This window comes from Ostrea edulis, chromosome 5, assembly GCF_947568905.1.
Source record: "Ostrea edulis chromosome 5, xbOstEdul1.1, whole genome shotgun sequence".
NCBI classification, from domain to species: Eukaryota; Metazoa; Mollusca; class Bivalvia; order Ostreida; family Ostreidae; genus Ostrea; species Ostrea edulis.
Window position 1 is genome coordinate 46,397,933 of NC_079168.1, and position 20,000 is coordinate 46,417,932.

A 20,000-nucleotide genomic window follows, 5' to 3' on the forward strand; every position below is an offset into this window, starting at 1 on the left:
AGGGCTCAAATTCGGGAGATTTTGTCTTCCGATGGAAAAATCACAGGTCTGGCATAGAGAGTGCATGATTTGTCTGTTTTTACGATGCAAAGAAAGTATGTCACACTATGATGATTGCTGATACTACTTGAAGCCAAGTTCTACAAATCATGGTGTAAGAAAAATGCCTTATATTAGCTTTTCATGTACCGTTGGTGGTACTCTTGTTAATGGAGTTGTATTCCTTTAACTTAGATAAATTACTGTTGTGCTTAGTTTTCCTGACTTTTTTTCTTAAAACGCCTTGAGATATTGAACTGATTTTTTGTCTGCAGATGTATATTGATGTTACAAATTAAGTGCGAGTTTTGTTCCGGCTCATTGATTTCTGATGGAGTACTGTTGTGCCCCTTTAACTTAGAAAAATTACTGTTGGGACTAGTTTTCTGGACTTTTTCCCTAAATGCCTTGAGATATTGAATTCATTTTTTTTTTTGTATGCAGGTGTATATTGAAGAGTTACAGATCGAGTTTGAATTTGTTTTGGTTCGTTGATTTTTTATGGAGTTGTGCCCATTTAACGTTGAAAAATTAATGTATTTCTTATGGGTGTTAAAACATATAAAAGATTGTTGTTGAGTTCTCTATTGTACTAGTAAATATGTGTAATATACAATATGAATACCATATTCATCTCTACATTTCGATGGATTTCCTACATTTGAATTTAATGCATGCGGGGGCATTCGTGTTGTGCCGACACATCTAGTTTCTAGATTTTTAGCCCATGGGACTAATGATGCTTTTAACTAATACTCGGGTGACTGATAAGGTGTGTGCATGGGCATCTTGTTTTTCATGTACAATAGTATGTTTACTTTCCTGCTGGTACTTCAGCATAATAGTCATTATATCTTTTTCCTGTATGCATAGCACATCAAGTGCATTTCATAGTGTCCATGTTTTTGCTCATGCTTTCTCCTCCATACTAAGCAGTGCATTAAGGGGAAGGGAGGAGTTGTAATTTTGAGCACTTTTAATTTGGGGAGCTGGGGGAGACATTTGTTTTTAGCAAAAGCAAATTATATTTGATTTCATTGTTAACCCTTATAGTGATATCTCTCTGCATTTTTGGCATGGTATGTTATTTGGAACTTGAAAACAGCAAAGGACTTAATTTATTTCCTTTTTTGCATCTAGTTGTCTGAGTTTTAAAAAATGCAATTTATAAAGCTTTACAAGTTGTGCTCAGGTGAACAATGTGGCCCATGAGCTGCTTGCTTTATGTATTTTAGTTTTTCCCCTTCACAGTTCATTTATCTTTTATGTTTGAAAATAATTAACTTCCCATAAAGAATTATGCCATGGTAGGCTTTACGAAACACTCAGAATTGTATGGTCTTACATTAAGATTTAATAGCCTTTGAAATCTATTTGGATCATTGGATAAGAATGATTTATTTATGAATTTTCTTCAGGTCTTAATTACAAATCCTTTTTTGTGTGTGAGCTACATTTTCTTTACAAGACCTCTAATGATACCATTGAGTATTGAATAAATGAGTAAACTACACTTGTTTTAGTGTCAAGTTCATACCTTCAAAGAAATAATTCATAATAATTTGCATTTGATCTTTTTTATAGTAAGTGTATGTTCAGTCTGCTAATGCTATGATACAAGAATTGAATCAGGATCAGTATTCAGGGTCAAACCTTTATTAAGAGACCATCCAATAGAGAATGGAAAAAAGGTCATATATGACAGGTGGTCTATTAATATTCCGCAGTAAATGCATAAAAATTCGCAAATGATTTACAGAAATACTTTGTACAATGGAGAAAATAACTGTACATGTACAGTCAAACCTGTATTAAGAGACCATCCAATGGAGAATGGAAAAAAGGTCACATATGACAGGTGGTCTCTTAATACAGGTTGCCTATTTTCCGCAGTAAATGCATAAATTTTGCAAATGATTTACAGAAATACTTTGTACAATGGAGAAAATAACTGTACATGTACAGTCAAACCTGTATTAAGAGACCATCCAATGGAGAATGGAAAAAAGGTCACATATGGCAGGTGGACTCTTAATGTGCTTAGTATAAGCTTAATCTTAATCATTAATCTTAGTATGCTTATTTTCTGCAGTAATTGCATTTCGCAAATAATATTCAGAAATAGTTTGTACAATGGCGATAATAACTACGTGTATTTGAAATATCAAGTATGGTTTTAATAGTTGGAAAATAAAATTGATATTACACTAGCTAAAAATCCAAATTACAATGTGTTGTATTAAGATTTATCATTTATCAAAATACATTTAATCTGTTTAAGAATGATAAAATTTTGCATGTATTTCATATTACATAGGATTTAAATTCATTCATGAAATGCATGCAAATTTTCTTAAACTTTAATATTTTTTGTAAAAAGTATATATGTATAGCTTATTTGTAACTTTAAAACAATGCAATGCTTGTCTGGTGAGAAGAGAGCAAGTGATGAGGTGTTGTGTCTCTGTTTGTACAATAATGCTGGGAATGTGCTATTTAATTTGAAAGACATTAGATGAACCACAATATTAATTGTGCACAGCAAATCTTTTAAGTTTTGAACTAATGCAGGCTACATTCTTGAACTCGGATGTGTCAAACACTCGGAATATGTTGAAGTGAGCCGCTTATCCCGGTCATGATTCTTTGGAAACTTCGGGTATCTCGTACAGGCGAATACTCCATTTAAAATTTCAGTCCCAAGTGCAATATTTACCTGATTTATATCACAATCAGGCAAATTTTTCACCCTTTAGAACATAATGTTATAACATTTCCAATCTACCTCACACTTCCTAAAGTTTGTTGAAATTCACACCTTCGAACACCGGCTTGATTCCCTTATCCTAAGTTGATTTTGAACTCTGGGTTTTATTCATTTTAACCACACATGACCCTGAATGTTGACAGCTTGGGTATAATAATTGATTCAGAGGGCTGACTAAACAATATCACTGCCGAACTATTACCTGTGCATTTTAAAACAAAAGTGTTAAGGTTGATAATTCTCAGAATAGTCATGCTCAACCGAAATCGAAAGTAGGAATCGCGTTGTAATTAAAAAATGTACAGTCGTTAGATAAAGGTAAAATGTTGTGAAATTTCAAGAAAAGGTTGTAAAAATCATGGTCGTTGGTCGCGTCAGACAGGTGGTCGTTTAATACAATATAGGGTAATTGTAGACTTTCATAAATGTATTGTTGATAAAAGTGCTAAAGGTGAGATGGCCATTTGAAGTTTATAAACATGTCTGTTATATTATTAATTATTGGAATTTTCTTTTATGTATCTTTGATGTGTAGAGCTAGTATGTTGTCAACAGTATTTCCTTTCACCGTGATTAATTTACAAATCCTTTATGGAACTGTAAAGTTCCTGTTCCTTTGTTACTGGTCATTCGCTTCATCTCTTGAATTCTTTGTGATCTGCTAAGGCAGCATCCAGTTTGTTCATCTTTAGTTACATCCTATTTCATTCATAACTACAAGATAATTTTGATGAAAAGCATCAATTGGCTGCTAATATTTTAGATATTTTCAACTATTTCCAAAGAAACTCACAGAAATTGTAATGTAATTTGAAATTTTTAAAGATGGAAACAAAATTAGGAAACAATTAAATTTGAATTACCCACTTAAAAAAAAACAAAACATTGATAAGACTATTATTTATGTAAGAGCGCTTAAAGAGTCTCCCCCTCCCCCAAAAGATGAATGTATGATGTATCTTTTTTTTTTAGTCTTCGTTATTAGATGTGTCTGGTTGAAATTGCAACAGAACTTAAAATAAATCTTTTTAAAATCAGCAGGTATGCCTCAAAAGATTTTAAACTTACAAGTGCTACAACATGTATTTCGTAAGTTCAGAGGAAACACCCAAAAAGTACGCACATCCCCTAAGTTTGTCCATGAAAAATATTTTAGACACAGGGAACCAACAGTGTTATCAATCATGATTGGATGAATTAAAAAAAACCTGAATCATTATTTATTCCCGTATTAGATCGCAGCATGTATACTTAAAAATTGTATTAGATTTACACCAGTTGGTGTTACTGACTTACATGAGGGTCAAGTTACATGCGAGTACATGTATATACGGTACATTTGTGAAATGTAATTCAATAAAAAACAACTTCACACTTTTAAAGAAAAAGAAAAATAGAATTATGTCATTTAAGGCTAGGTCCAATTTCAATAGTATACAATGTAACATTGTTTTTTCCCCCCCCCGATTATTTAGAGCATAGGTAATGTTGGGAATGAATGGTTGTAGAGGAATTTAGTTTGTACCTGTATGTTTTGAAACCTTGATTTATTCAAGGACTCATAGTAGCGTTTAGTTATACAAATTTACATTACAGTGCATATACAATGTAGCATGTTAAACCATTACATGTACCTGTAATTTAATAATAAAATGATAAAGGAATCTAATTTGAAAATCGTTAATAATCATTTTCAATTAAAAATTATTTATTTTGCATTTAAACCCTATAGGGGATTGCCCGCATTGTTTCAATATCATAGTAACTTATCATGTTGATTGATGGTACAGGTAAAGGTACCCATTCCATATACATGCATTAAAAAGACTTTGAAGACACATGCCAAAATTTAAAGAGGAATATCAAGGAAGCCCATGTCACCTTAGACCGGGACCGGGACTCCATGTCCACTCTCGTAGACTAGTTCATGTAAACTGTTACTCTAGCAAATCTTAGTGTCTTGATCACTTCATACCTTATTTGAAGATGACACCATGCACACCAGTTGAAATTCTAACATATAATTCATTTTAATTTTCCAACATTTTCATTATTTTGAAACATGTCAAATTCATACTAACCTTATAAGTAAATCTTATAATTTGACATTATGTTTGTTTCAAAATATCTCCCCCCCCCCCCCCAAGATTGCAAGTTTGCTTATGTCATCACTTTTGGGTATGCAAATCCTTGTTATGTGCACATTTCATTGTAACATAGCAATTATAAAGTAGTAAATGGGTTGTTGAAAATAAAGAATGTAATACTTTACCAATATCATATAGATATCAACAACTGTTATTAGATGAGGGTTCAATTAATTTTGTTAGTCTTCCTTGCATTTCAGATGAAAAATTTCAGCTAATATGTTTTATCCTGTTCTAGCATAGAACAACTTAGAGAAGTCTGACAGCTGGAAAGGCCTTTAAAGGCATTTTCAGAACCCCTTGGAAAAACAATTGGCAGGGGTTTGCTATACATTAAAGTTTTATTTAGAAATTTGATGCCTTTTAGCTGCCGTTTTTAAATGAGAGACGGAGAATCTATCGTGTTTCCAAATGTTTATCTAGGCTGAGTTCTGGTATTGGGGAACAGCAAATAAACAATATTCTAGGAGAGTAGAACCTTCCAACTGCCTACCATAACAGTCTATAGGAACAGTAGAGGGAAGTTGGTCGAAAATTATAAAAATTAGAAAGTTGCGTAAGTTTCAAGTGAATCTGCAATTCAAAATAAAAATCATGATTTTCAAACCTTGTTGATGTTTTTGTGGTGTTATATGGTTTGACTTACTGTTTACTTCATTGAATAATTTTAAAATGCAAATTATGATAATTTTTGATTTTAATCAATTCAGAAATATTAGAAAGTGATAAATCATCATAAAGATCAAGAGTTGTCATCCTGAATTGTTTTCTTTGATATTTTTCTCCTCACATTAGTGTTATTACAGACAGCATCATCTATGACATGTAAAAGGTGGGCATGTGAGGATGCAGGGGCCTCCTAACTCATTCATAAAACAGGCCTGGAGGTTATCAGTCTTTTGGAGCACATTTTCATTCTCAAACTCAAAACTCTGTACTCTAAATCGTACTCATACTCAAAAGTGAAGGTTATAAAACTTGTATGGAATCATTCTCACACTGAGATTGGAAGTTATTTCTATTGATTCATTTTAAATTCTACTTTTTTAACCTGGTTTATCATGGGTAAAATTGGGGTTTTTTTTTTTTTTATAAACGAAACCTGATTTTTTCCTAGTATAATGGACAGAATATGTTCTAAATTTATTGATCCTTCTGATTGCTTGTCGGTCTTGCAGACGGATAGGCGTGAAGGTCGTTTAAATCATTATGAGGAATGAATGCAATTTCTATTGATTTCATGCGATATTAACCATTTTGCGACTCGTACTGTGAAAATGCATTATTTCTTAAAAAATTTCTCCCTTGACTCCTCACTTTAGATAACCAAACTCATTACGCAGCTAGTAGTGTTGAGGTTTGATGTCTCCACTGATATTGTGAAATTTGTGACTCGTGATATCCTGGGTCAGGGGTTCAGGTGATAAGACGGGGCTATTTGGGCCATACAGTGAAAATGCATTGTTTCTTTAAAAATATTTTTGGCTCCAGAGCATCATAATACAACTAAATTTAGCACATTGTAATTTTTAATTGATGATGAAGGCCTCTATTAAATGAAGGAAGCCACTTCCAAGTAGGACTCATTACATGCCATGTGTACCTGTTTCATGCATTTCTGATACGTTCTGTGATGCCACTATGATGTAACTCTTTTGACTTACTAAAATACAGATCAATAAATCACCTTCCTTTCCGAGAGGGTTTCTATAAATTATGGGGGGTGGGGGGATATTTGAGTAGGAGCAATCCGCCTTGTATTCATTGTCTATGATGAAAGCAATGTCAATTTCAAAAGAGATTCAGTGAATGTAAATATAATATGATGAATTTACAGCAATTCATGAATGGTCATCTAAATGGTTTAAGGTCAATGGACAGAGTGCAAAACATTGAAGTTTAAAAAGTGCTCTTAAAAATGGCATATCTTTTGGAAGATCTTGAGGAAAAGAGTTCTTATAAATTCATTTCAAGGGTATATAAATAAGGTTAATGAGTGCAATGACTTGAGTGAGTTCTCAAAGAGAAGATCCACTTGTTGCATCAGCAACAAGCAACACTAGTTTTAGTTTCTCATTGTGTGGTACTTGGGTGACTGTTAAGGCCAACAGGCGTCTTGTGTGTTCTTTTTGCAGAGAGAATATTGCTTATTTTTCAGGACACTATTTGTATGTAGAGATGGACCATGGTAAACATTTAGATGCTGCCATTCTTCAGAGTCCAATCTTTCCAGCCCCTGTTGCTGCAGTCTGGGATTCTTCATCAGCAATGCATGGGTCATGTCAGGTGATCGAGCTATAGAGAAAGCTATACTTGTTTGCGTGTTATTTGTAATGTTGTAATTCTGAATCCTTTTAAGAATTGTGATTCCTTTTGTTTAATACTATTGAGCATAGTAAAATCGGTATGTTTAAACTTAAAACATAGCTGTTTTACATTTGGTTCTGATGCTAATCAGGTTGTATAATCCCTTGTGGTGAAACCATTTTTATTGCTTGCCTTGTGTTTGTCATCGGGTTTGCTCAGTGTTTCATACACTTTTAGTGTTACATATATATGATTTGTCTGTCGTAAAGGACCTAACAGGAGCTGTAGCTGCTGAATGTAAAAGATTATGAACCAATTTTACTTATTTTTCCTTCTGCTATGAGCCTTTAGTTTCAGAGGTTGCTCAGACTTCAGAAACAGAGATATTAACCTAGCTGTATTTACAAGATATCAAGAACCTAGCTTTGTGCAATTTGTAAAAGAAATGAGTGTCTAACCATTAGACTTTACCATTTCTTCATGGAAGGTTTTTGTTTTTATTAGGTCATTTATTAAGCAGGATTCAAGTACCCATGCATGATAGCAGTGTTTCCCTACTGATAAATAAAACTGATACCAGTAAAATTTATTATAGGAATAGTTACCTCATGGAGAACCTGTAAAATTTATAAGAATAGTTACTTCATGGAGAATGATAAATTTACATAACTGGCCCTCTTCGGTACCAATGTAAGGAACTAGAAAATGTCATAAATTATCTAGGCTGTAATATGGTTCACAAGGAATATACACTTATGCCATCGTTGTGGTAAAAGAATATCAAAATGTATATAATATCATACTTACATATATATTTATATACATATATGTGTATTTTAAAAGGATGGCATATACGTGCCTACTTGATATAAAGATAAACTACTAAACATTAAGATAGAAGCCTCTGTCTTCATAGCTAACTATCATAAGGAATAAATATTAACAATGCTGTAAGAAAACACCCTGGATCTCTCGCAGGAGTTTGTGGTGTCCTCATTTAATGATCTCCATCACACAAAATTGTTTCTCTGCTGTTCGTGAAACCTCTTAACTTCCAAAACTTAATGTCATGTGCCATTCAATGTTCTCTTAAAGGGGCATGGACATGATTTGAGCTGAAAATTTTCAAATTTAATTTTTCCATTTTTATTGTTTACAATGTTTAACTAAAGTATTTCTAAAGATCAACCAAAATTTCAATATCAATTGTTGTGTTATAAGTGAGATACTGCACTCGCAATTCTTTGTTATGTAAGCAAGGCTCGTGCCATGTTTTTGTTTCCGTTAGACTGTTTAATAAAAAAAAAATTAGCGTGTTTGAAACAAAATGAGATGTGCCAAACACTAGAAAGTATTTAATTGTGTTAAGAATTCCCTTATAAATTGAAAAAAATATGCTTTGAGCAAAACTTTTACTAGTTTATTTAATCCGTGTAAACAAAAACATGGCACGAGCCTTGTTTACATAACAAGGACTTATGACCTCTGTATCTCTCATGTGCCTTGACTACTGACATTCAAATTTTTGCTGATTATTAGTAATACCTTAGTTAAGCATTCTAAACATTAAAAGGGGCCTCCGTGGCTGAGTGGTTAGAGCATCACGCTCAAATCACATGGCCTCTCACCTCTGGTTGGTGCGGGTTCGAATCCCGCTCGCGCCGGTAAGTGAGAAAGTTTCCCAGTTTACTTTCAGAATGTTGGTGGTCTCTTCCCAGGTACATTGTAACTGGGTTCTCTCTTCCACCAGTAAAAACTGGGCGCCACCAAATAACTGAAAATTTTTTGAGTGTGGCGGAAAACACCAAAACAATCAATCAATCTAAACATTAAAAATCAAAAAATAAAATTTGAAAATTTTCAGCTCAAATCGTGTCCATGTCCCTTTAAAAGCAGGTTAGCGATCACAATTCTTTAATTGAAAAATTGCTCAATTACATGTCTGGTATACACCCTGTGGAATAAACTCAACACTGTCACCGAGCACACATGGTAGGAGTTTTGTATTTGTGTAAGAAAAGCCACTAATTGAAAAATAGAAGAATTAACATCAAAAACTAGGTCAGCGGATTCCAGTTCATTTCCCCCTATCAGCACATTGACATGGCACGGCTCGATGTGTTGAATAACAGCTTTGATTCTCTGGAAGTGTTCTCGATTGGATATCCTTCCACCACTGATACCAAAATAGTGCACTTCCTTCAATGACGCAATATTGTAAACACTTGAAGATGGGGATTCTCCAACAAAAGTCTTCAATCTATTTATATCAGAGTCACCGTCACAGAGTGACGTCATAGCGCATAGGTAGACCTATAAAACTGTTGTCGACTTCACACATCCGTTGTCAACCAGGCTAGTTAATCATAAAGTGATTCCCAAATAGAAAAATTTATTCATACAATGCAATTTGTTATAAAACAAGGTCACAATCCACAGAAATGCGATCCGCGCTCAGCGTGGGTGCAATATCTTTTCTTGCCAAGCTAGGGACGCTTTGGCAGTTACGAAGTAGTTGGTCCAAAAATCACATATTTACCTGGTAGATTAGGTAATCCGAACTCAAATATTGATAGACATGGTCTCCTGTTGGGTTTTTTCTCACGATAAGTAGTGTTTTGGTCGACATTTTTCCTTACTGACTTGAAATGTAATGTACACATACAAGGAAGAAAATGAGCATGCACAGTCGTGACATGTATGTGAAGGCTAAAATTAGTCCCACATAAGACAACCACATAAACAATTCATTGTAATAAATTAGTTTTAGTGTTTTTGATCTCTTTGGGAAATTCTCCTTCAGTAAATTAAGCTTCATCCAAGTAATTTCTAGAGATTTCAGACCAAAATCCATTAGATTTAACCCGATTTTTGGCCGGGTTTCACAACATGCATCAGGCTTATAGTATGATGAGTGGCAGATGGGCGGGCGTCCCTATAACAGGGTACCTACTTTGCATAATGAACTCCTCCCACACCTCTAACTTGACATTCCTCAAACTTTTGTAAGATGTACATGTCTTGTTTTTATTGTGGTCAGACATTTTTCGAAAAATTTACATGTAGTGGTACTTCATTTATTTGTTTAAAAAATTTAAATTCAGAAATCTGAACTTGTGTCAAGGTCATAGTATCTGTTAATAGGAAAATCTTGTAGGCAGAATACAGACCGAGACCGTCCAACTTGGTACACATGCTTTTCATGCCAAGTGGAGGACACCTTTTGTTCTTCAAGGTCAGAAGTCAAAGGTTTAAGATCATCTATCACTCTGTAGGGAAGCGGTGTAGGCAGGATACAGACCAAACTGCTAGTACTGTCAAACTTGGTACACATACACCATATGCCAATTGGAGGATGCCCATTTTTTATCAAGGTCAAAGTTGTAGTATCACTTAGTAAAGAAACCTTTGTTTTTGTTGTGAATACAGATATTGTCCTGAAATTTAGTTGCAAGCTTTGTCTTGGAGGAATAAGTTCACCTTGCATTTCAGCTGGATTGATGCACCATGACCTACTTTAGGGGTAAAAGTTGGTCAAACAGTTTTCCAAATTTTTTTCTTCAATTCAGAGTACATAATGTGCTTACAGGTCCAACTGGTGTATGTTTTACCGTTTGCAGTACTCTTGTATATCTATGTCTCCCCTCTTTCAGGGGGAGACATTGTTTCTGTCCATCTGTTTGTGACAAAATTTTGTGAACGCTTCTCCTCCTACATGGTTAATTGGATAGACTTGAAACTTTTTACAATGCTTCATTACCATTTGTAGATGTGCATATTGGTGGAACAGGAGGATCCAATTATTTTCCTAAAGGATATAATGGATCTAAGAGGTGTGGAGGATGTAAAATAGCTTGTAAACACTTCTCCTATATGGCTAATCTGATAGATTTGAAACTTTGTACAATGCTTCATTTGCCATTTGTAGACGTGCATATTGTTGAGACAGGAGGATCCATTTCCCCCCCTAAAAGTTATAGTGGATCTAAGAGGGTGGAAGATGTTAAAATAGCTTGTGAATGCTTCTCCTCTTATATAGCATATCCGATAGATTTGAAATTTAGTGCAATACTTCAATGCCATTTGCAGATGTGCATATTGTAGGGACAGGAGGATCCAATTGTTATCCTTAAAGTTATAGTGAATCTTAGGGGTGGAGAATGTAGAATAGTTTGTGAACACTTTTCTTTTGTGGTTTATTGGAGTTCATAATGTCTATGTTCCTGCTCATGCTTTCTCCTCCATACTATGCAGTACATTAAGAGGAGGATGTTTTTAGGTCACCTGAATCATTCAGGTGACCTATTGCTATCTGTTTTTGTCCGTCGTCGTGCGTTAACATTTGAACATTTTCAGCTTCTTCTCTGAAACCCTTGAACCAATTTCAACCAATTTTGGCATATAGCATTTGTGGGTGGAGGGGAACAAAAATTGTGAAATTCGTGGTCCCTGCCCCCCTGGGGCCTGAGGGGTGGGGCAAAAACCATCAAAATGAGTGTAATTTTAAAAAATCTTCTTCTTTACTCCTGGACATCAAGAAGCCAAACTGTGGGCATAATTATAATGAGCGTTGAGCCCTCTACCAAAATTGTGAAATTCATGGCCCCTGGGGCAGGGGTTCTTGTGTTAGGGTGGGGCTCTATTGGTCATATAGTGAAAATGTAGAAATTCTTTGAAAATCTTCTTCTCTGTCTCTGGGTATTAAGTAGACAAACTAATAGCATGGTAATGATGAGCAAGGATGCCTCTTTAAAAATTGTGAAATTCATGGCCCCTGGATCAGGGGTTCTGGTGCTAGGGTGGGGCTCTATAAGTCATATAGTGAAAATGCATTATTTCTTTGAAAATCTTCTTCTCTGTCCTTGGGTATTAAGTAAACAAACCAATAGCATGGTTATGATGAGCAAGGATGCCTCTTTCAAAATTGTGAAATTCATGGCCCCTGGGTCAGGGGTTCTGGTATTAGGGTGGGGCCCTATTGATCATATAGTGAAAATGCATTTTATTTCTTTGAAAATCTTCTCCTCTGCTGCTGGGTATTAAGTAGACAAACTAATAGTATGATAATGATGATCAAGGATGCTTCTTTCAAAACTGAAATTTATGGCCCCTGGGTCAGGGGTTCTGGTGCAAAGGCGGGGCTGACCACATAGCTATTCAATGTTTCTTCCATCCAAAAGTAAAATTCTTATATTTAAACAGAAACCTAATTCAAACATTGGAAGGTTGTTACACACATGATACTCAGGTGACCTATAAGGCCCCTGGGCCTCTTGTTCATTTGGAGCACTTCCAATTTGGGGAGCTGGGGAGACATTTGTTTTTCATGAAAAGAATCTCTAGTTTTAAACAGATTTGTAGGCCATAACTTTATAGTAGAGAGATATCGGTCCATACAAGGCACAAAGGTTGATTGATTGATTGCATATTGTTTAACGTCCCTCTCCAGAATTTTTCTCTCGCATGAAGACATCACCATTGCCGGTGAAGGGCTGCGAAATTTAGGCCTATGCTTGGCACTTACAGCCTTTAAGCAGGGAGGAATCTTTATCGTGCCACACCTGTCGTGACACGGGGCCTCGGTTTTTGCGGTCTCATCTGAAGGACCGACCCATTAGTCACCTCTTATGACAAGCAAGGGGCACTGAGGACCTAATCTAATCTGGATCTCCATGGGAAAAGGTTGATTGATGTCAATCAGCTAATGCTATGGTAACTGGGAGATATATTAGAAATCTTTGTTTCAGGCCATTACTATATATTGGAGAAACAGTTAAGAATCGGATTTAAAGTTGCTTGTGACCCGAATTGTGGTCATCTGGGCAATATCACGGTCATTGAAAAAATTGGATGTTACATTTTAAAAATCTTCCAAGAGCCACTGTATTGATTTCAACCAAACTTGGCATATAATATCTTTGGATTAAAGGGATTCAATTTTATTTGAATAAATATATAAAAGGGAGATAATTGATTTTTAGCTCACCTGAGCTGAAGGCTCAAGTGAGCTTTTCTGATCACATTTTGTCCGGCGTCCGTCTGTCTGTAAACTTTTCACATTTTCATCTTCTTCTCATGAACCACCAGGCCAATTTGAACCAAACTCGCCAAAAAGCATCCTTAGGTGTAGGGGATTCAAGTTTGTTCAAATGAAGGGCCACACTCTTTTCCAAGGGGGGATAATCAAGAATTAGTGAAAATTTGTTGGCATCTTTTAAAAATCTTCTTCTCAAGAACCAGTGGGCCAGATAAACTGAAACTTATGTGAAAGTTTCATAACATAGTGTAGATTCAAATTTGTTCAAATCATGACCCCCGAATGTAGGATGGGGCCACAATGGAGATTCAAAGTTTTACATAGGAATATATAGGAAAAAATCTTTAAAAATCTTCTCTCAAGAACCACTAAGCCAGAAAAGCTGAGATTTACATGAAAGCTTCCTGACATAATGCAGATTCAAGTTTGTTCAAATCATGGGCTCCGGGGGTTGGATGGGGCCACTATAGGGGATCAAAGTTTTACATACAAATATATAGGAAAAATCTTCTTCTCAAGAACCACTGAGTCAGAAAAGCTGATTTTTACATGAAAACTTTCTGACATAGTGCAGATTCAAGTTTGTTCAAATCATGGCCCCCGGGGATAGGATGGGGCCCCAAGGGGGGATCAAAGTTTTACATACAAATATATAGGGAAAAACTTTAAAAATCTTCTTCTCAAGAACCATTGGGCCAAAGAGGTTGACATTTACATGAAAGCTTTCTGACATAGTGTAGATTCAAGTTTGCAAAGGGTAGTTTGGGCCATAATAGGGACTAAGGTTTTACATGCAAATATATATGGAAAGTCTTCAGATATGGGCCAAGGTGACTCAGGTGAGCGATGTGGCCCATGGGCCTCTTGTTTTTAAAAGGATGTTGTGTTTTGAAAATCTTTATCTCAAGAACCACAATGCTAATTTAAAGCAAATTTGGCACAAATTATACTTGGTTGAGAAGAGTTGAAGAAATGAAATGGGTTAGTTAACATTTTTCTCTTGATCTAGAATTACTAAAAGTTTGTAAAAGTATCACACTTACACCCAAACATTTTATTTTTGGCAAAATATGATATTTTCTACAAATTTTTATCATTTTTTTCTTTGAATCATTGCATGCCATTAATAGAATGTTTTTATGATCATGGAGAATATGGCAACAGAAATGTACTAGTCACATCAGTGGATGTGTCCTACGGTGTAATGTGGTTTGGATACCTTAATCACTGTCGGTATGTTAATGCTGTAAGATACACGCATAATAATGGTACTTTATCCTCATTTTCAGCTCATCTTTTACTACCATATCTATGGTCATCGAGTGAGCAGCCTGAGTGTATCTTTAGTCAGCGAATGTGGATTGGGGTTCAACTCCACTTTCGAAATCCTGAATCTCAGTGGCAATGCTAACAAGTGGAAGTGTGCCTCTGTCTCTCTCACTGAAAAGATTCCTAGAAATTTTGGAGCGTGAGTAGTCATGATATTTTAGTAAAGAACTACTTCTTAATCTAGATGTGTTGAAATTTAGTGAACTCAACATAAAATTAGTTGTTCATGTATTCATTATCTGGTACAATCCAATATACAGTTATTACCACTTTCTCTGTCAGTACAATCAGTTCTTCGTAACCTCTAAGCACCACTGCTTTCTCTGTCGGTACAATAAGTTTTTGTAACCTTTAAGAATACCACTGCTTTCTCTGTCGGTACAATCAGTTCTTTGTAACCTCTAAGCACCACTGCTTTACTTGTCGATATGATCAGTTCTTTGTAACCTCTAAGCAGTACTGCTTTTGGAAATAACAACAATGCTTTAGCTACTGAGAGGTACATATATAAATCTGAGGAAATGAAAGACAAGTTTGATTCCTAAAATCAAATTCAATGCATTGACATACTTTAAACAACACCTAAGTAAATTTTGGCATTTGTGGCAATTATGTATTTAAATTTTTGTCAGTTTGCATGTTCATCCAGATCATTAAAATATGGCAGAAACATTTTTTCTTTTTTTTTTCAAGACAAACTGTCCCAGCTAGTCCACAGAATAGCACTTACATAATTAAGTTTATGTTTTATTGACAGACATGTAATATAAAAGCTATTTTGATATTGATGATTTTAAAGTTTTATGACATGTATGATGAATCTATTGCAGTGGGCCTTGCTTAATTTGGATAGTTGAATAGCACTTGCCTCATAATGGTTTGGTTTTATTGACATATAAGGGTTGATCCAAAAGTTTGTGAAATTTTTTTCAGAATTTTATTGTGATGATCAAGCAATGACATAAAATACACTGAGTTATAAACTAGAAACTTCATCTATTATGACTTGAAAATTTTTATGATATAGTCAGACAAGCAAGTGAAAAGGAGTCTTTAATGTGTCTTAAAGTATGTTGAAAATATCTTTTTCATGAGACTCCACCTATTTTTACACATTTGATGTGGCGTGGCACGTCACCCACCTGTCATGTGTGTCTTTTATACCACTGAACATTGATTTACTCCAGCCAGTAAATTGAGCTTTGTTTGTCGGGTTTCAGGTTATAAATTTCTTGTGTATAGTGTGTTATGTTTTGTTGTTCACTAAGTTGCTTTGTGTATAGGTTTTGGTGTAAATAAATGCTATTTCAGTGCAGAGGGGTTGTAGGATTATACGAAGGCTGTTCGATATGTAATGTGTATTGTACCACAGCATGATAACACTTTGCACGATTTCATGGATGATGATACTCTTGAATAGTTCTTTTCAATACCTTTCCAATGGTATAAACATGAGCCTTCAGCTCCACTTAGTTTTAAACTTGTCATTTCAATAGAGTCAGTCGTTGACCACTGTTGTAAAAATGGTTGGGAAACGGGTTGAGAATATTGAAGAAATTAGAACTTATATAAAAGTTCGCACAAAACTCGGTCATTCGGTAATGCAGATTTTTACTAAATTGGTGGAAGTTTGTGGGTCTGATAAGGTATCTTATGAGACAGTTCGTAGGTGGAGAAAGAAATTTCTGACTGGCACAGAGTCCGTCAAAGATGCAGCAAAATCTGGCTGACCTGTGACTGTAACAGGCAAGGCAAATGTCTCAAGTCAGGGAAATAATTGAAAGTGATGGCAGATACACGATTCGTGATATTGTCAAAGCTGTTGGCTTATTGCTATCGCAGGTGCATTTCATTTTGAAGCGTATTTTGAAAGTATGAAAGATTTCTTCCACATGGATACCGCATATATTGACAGATGACCAAAAACGGATACGAGTACAAACCGCTAAGTAATTGCTCAAAATGTTTCCCAAATTCATATGAAAGACAATTTGGAAACATTGTTACTGGTGACGAAACATGGGTTCACTATTTCGAACCAGTAAGAAAAATTGGAAACAAAATATGGCTAACTAAACACGGTAGAAGGCCTGTAGTTGCCAAAAGATAGCACAAAGAATGTTCTTTATTGCATTTTCTTCTCATGTGATGGTATAGCCTTACAAAATCCGGTTCCGAAGAGCAAAAAGTGTTACAGGTCAATATTACTGAGATGTACTAAAAAAGCTCAAGAAATATTATCATAAACGACGCCCTGTGTCAGGATTTAGGCATGTTCGTCTACTTCATGATAATGCTCCATCACATACATCTGAGCTTGTGAAGCAATTGGACAAAGTTACCGTCTTGCCACACCCACCATACTCTCCAGATCTAGCCCCATGTGACTTTTTCCTTTTTCCAAAACTTGAAAAGTTCTTATCTGGTTGTCGTTACAATTCCCGACAAGTCCTTGGCTCAGCCATCAGTCAGTGCCTCAGAGGTCTACCTAAATCAGTGTATACCTTGACGCATTTCAGAAATGGATTCCGAGATTGAAATTATGTATTTCAAACCGTGGAGAATACTTTTAAGGGATGTAAGGTTCATTTCACTATTTGAGTTGAATGCTTTTGAGATATCGTACAATACAGATTACATATTGAACAGCCCTCGTACCTGGGCCATACTAGGCAGTACCCCCCAGTGTTAGGAAGGTATTCAGCGTGGGTTTAGGAGTCTGTAGGGTCACAGCACATGTGAGACCGAGGTGTTCATGGGTGTTCTTCCTTGTGGGCCCAGTGTTGAAACTGTATAATGCCGACTTCAACACATATATGGTTTCCAGTGGGAAACCTGAGTACGGGACCGGGATCAGAGGAGCTGTCAATACTGCATGTATGAAGGTCCAGTTATGCCAGAGAGATGTGCTGTTTATTAATGATATCAAGTAGCCAAAGTTTGAATTCAAGATTTATGAATTTAAAGTAATTCCACCCTCGTGTGATGTCATAGGTTTTTGCAAAATTTTGTGCATGATAGAAATATATCTTTTGGGGGAATTTTATTCACTGGGTATTGCAAACAAAAAAAAATCTGTTAAACAGTTTGATATCAAAAAGTTTTATATTTTCTATAAACAATCAATTATCTATATTACAAAATGCTGTCAAGGGCAATAACTCCTATGCTGGTATTTCTCTATTGGATATTTATTATACAATGATTTCCTTGATATCCACAATCAATTCATATATATTTATAAAGCAGCAGTTTTTTTGAAGCTGTTGAAATTAGAAATTTTGTCATTTCAACCAGTTTTTATGTATTAATTTTATTATGCTATTTATTGAAAATGTGAGATTTTCTGATGTTGATATAAACTTTTGTTTTTGTATGTCTGATGTCTTTAAAAATTTGGCAACATACATATTTTCTTCGGTTATTGATTAAATTAACCTATACTAAGTGGAAATCAATACAATTTTTCTACTTTGAGCCATTGATTTTAATAAGCACTATGAAGGTGGAGCTACCATGATTGACATTTTATCAGAAAGGAATATGAGAAAATATGTAATTACAAGTTATTTACTACTGTTTAAGCTTTTTCTGTAGTTAATAGAAGTAGTTACTTTTTGGACAGTTTTGTAATACTGTATTAACGATTACATTTTCAGCTTGAGTTAATATCATTTGTTATATTGACCATTGAATTGTGTGGAAAGTTATTTCTATAATTTATTGTTAATATTGCCTGGTGTATTATATCAAACTTTATTTTCTTTCTTAGTGGAAATGTGTGTGTGGAAGTGTGATTACTTTGTGTTTTTCAAACATCTTTACTTTTTATGTTATTTCTAAATAAATTTTCTTTTTGATTCTATGATTTACCATTTTCTCTGTTTGCACAAAATCCAAAAGGAACCTCATTTCAGTTATGAAAAGTAATTTCTTACCTTTAAATTTTATTTTAAATCCCTCTCCCCCAAATTTAATTGAAAGGGTTATAATGACCCTTGGATTCAAAGTTAGCATAAACACTGGTTCAAATGAGCAATGTAGGCCATGGGCCTTTTGGTTCTATAAGTGATTTATGTCACAGTAATTTATCGAGAAATGAAATCCAAAGAAACATGAAAGGTTTATTACTGACACAATTTTAAGTGGGTGACGTTATGATTCTATTTCCTAGGTATTTTATACAGATGAAAGCTTTTCGTGGACTGACACATAAAGGAGACATAGCCATAGATGATTTATCATTAAGCCCAGAATGTTTCAGCCAAGTTACCACCAAAGGTAGTCACTTAACATTTACCTTATGTTGCTTGCCTCTTCTATATAGAATTCATAAAAATGGTATGCCTTCAAACTAACACAATTAATATTAACAAGTTGATAGTTTTATTCTCCGAAAATAAAAGATTCCGGGACATAACCTATCAACGAGATTTCTACAAACTACGTTTTTGGTCTGTCTGCCTGTTTGTCTGCAAAACTTTTAACCTTGGCCCTAACTTTTGAATGGATGGTGATAAGGTTTATGTTTCACGTTTATTTCTTGTGACAAGAATCACACGGCCTCTCACTACTGGTCGGGGCGGGTTGGAATCCCGCTCACACCCTTAAGTGAGAGAGTTTCCCAGTTTACTTTCGGAAGGTCGGTGATCTCTTCCAAGGTACATTGTATCTAGGGTTCTCTCTTCCACCAATAAAAACTGGGCGCCACCAGATAACTGAAAAATTGTTGAGTGTGGCGGAAAACACCAAAACAATCGATCAATCAATCTTGTGACAAGACCTTTATTTTGGTAGTTTTTGACCATATGACCTTTATCTTGAAGTATGACCTTTGTTTGAAAAACTTTACCCATGGTCATAGCTTTTGAATGGTTAGTGATAGAGCTTTCACATTCCTTATAACAAGACCTTTGTTTGAGTGCTATGATTACCTTACTGCCATACAGAGCTTCACAAACACAACTTGTTTTAAGTCATTTCTTTGTTATTGGTAATGTACATGTATTTGGAATTTACATGGAGTATTGAGACAACTGCACATCTGTAAGAAAAACTAACTGTATAGTGATGTAGAGCAGGAAAGCCTCTACCAAAATTGTAAATTTCATGATCCCCAGGGTAGAGGTTTTGATTCCAGTGTGGGTCCAAACTTGGCATATAGTGTCAGGGTTTGACATTTACTTTCTTGAGCACTAGACCAGTCGGGCTACTTCAAATGATATTTACTAGACCTGACCTTACATCCACTAGCCCTGACAAACTTTCCAGAGAAAAGAAACACTGATGGTTTCTCCATATTTAAGTACTCAATTCAAATGACAAACGTTAAGTTTAAACTAAAACGTACTTAATTGTCTCAAAAACATCTTTT

The 20,000-nt window shown here is 35.1% G+C and overlaps 1 protein-coding gene across 1 annotated transcript in view; it reads left to right on the top strand.

The window, feature by feature from the left end:
• Positions 1-20,000, top strand: part of LOC125648935 (leukocyte tyrosine kinase receptor-like) — a 247,458-nt gene that overhangs the window by 80,442 nt on the left and 147,016 nt on the right. Inside the window, exons 9-11 of the mRNA XM_056164604.1 lie at positions 7,112-7,239; positions 14,587-14,765; positions 18,801-18,907. Of these exons, the coding sequence (XP_056020579.1) occupies positions 7,112-7,239; positions 14,587-14,765; positions 18,801-18,907 (414 nt within the window). The remainder of the gene's footprint in view (positions 1-7,111; positions 7,240-14,586; positions 14,766-18,800; positions 18,908-20,000) is intronic.